This window comes from Brassica oleracea, chromosome C9, assembly GCF_000695525.1.
Source record: "Brassica oleracea var. oleracea cultivar TO1000 chromosome C9, BOL, whole genome shotgun sequence".
NCBI lineage: Eukaryota > Viridiplantae > Streptophyta > Magnoliopsida > Brassicales > Brassicaceae > Brassica > Brassica oleracea.
The window spans coordinates 11,158,321-11,159,162 of record NC_027756.1 but is presented as its reverse complement, the minus strand read 5'-3'; the positions used below and the strand labels follow the sequence as shown (position 1 = coordinate 11,159,162).

At 42.5% G+C, this 842-nt stretch overlaps 1 protein-coding gene across 1 annotated transcript in view; it reads left to right on the top strand.

The window, feature by feature from the left end:
* The first annotated feature begins 195 nt into the window (after positions 1 to 195).
* LOC106314306 overlaps positions 196 to 842 on the top strand; it is a 3,214-nt gene continuing 2,567 nt past the window's right edge. The window contains exons 1-3 of the mRNA XM_013752204.1: positions 196 to 390; positions 474 to 611; positions 711 to 797. Of these exons, the coding sequence (XP_013607658.1) occupies positions 196 to 390; positions 474 to 611; positions 711 to 797 (420 nt within the window). The remainder of the gene's footprint in view (positions 391 to 473; positions 612 to 710; positions 798 to 842) is intronic.

The following is an 842-nucleotide window of genomic DNA, read 5'->3' as shown; positions in this document are numbered from 1 at the left end:
CGATTAGTGGGGTATTGGAGGTAGGGTTCAAACTCGAGTTTTGGGGGTTTCGATTCTAGGGTTCCGAATCGTCTTATGGGTTTCATTTTGGGTTAGATCGAAGCGTTTTGTTATCGAATAGTGGGTTCCATTATGGGTTCCGTTCATGATATAATTTTGTGATTTTGTTGTAAGCCGTTTGCTTGTCTGCTTCAGATGGATCCCGCAGAGGAGAGAAGAGATACAAAAAGGCATCAGGAGAACTGCAACATGTTGGGATACGTGGCCGATTCTGAATATGGGATTCCTAGAAGATGTCCCTGTGGTGGGAGAATCATTGACGAGGTTTGCGGGAAGGAGGAGTACGACACTCATCCTGGGAAGCGCTTCTTCAGCTGCATAAACTACGAGGTAAGAGATACCTCAACAGACGCATATATTAGTATAGAATTTTTTTTTTATGTTGTCTGATGTTTTTTTTTGTTGTCCCCAAGGCTGATGGATTTCATTATCGTCAGCCTTGGGTAATAGGCGTCCAGGAGGAGATCGAACACCTGCGTAAGCGTGTGGAGGAGGCTGATGAGGTGATCAAGTTGGTGCCCAATCTCAATAAACAGATTGAGAGTGTTGAGGTTAGTGTCGTTTTTTAAGAGTAGCTCATAGGAACTTAATATTGGTAATGTTTGGGTTTTTTTAATTCACTAACAAGGTTTCTATGTTTCCATGTGCAGGCACAGGTTAAAAGGCTCAGTTTGCTGCTTGATCACCTCACTGGTGACGTTTATAACCTCACTGTGCAGATAGCTAATCTGGAGAAGGTCTGCTTTGAATGAAATTGTTTAGGTAAACACTCTAACTAAACT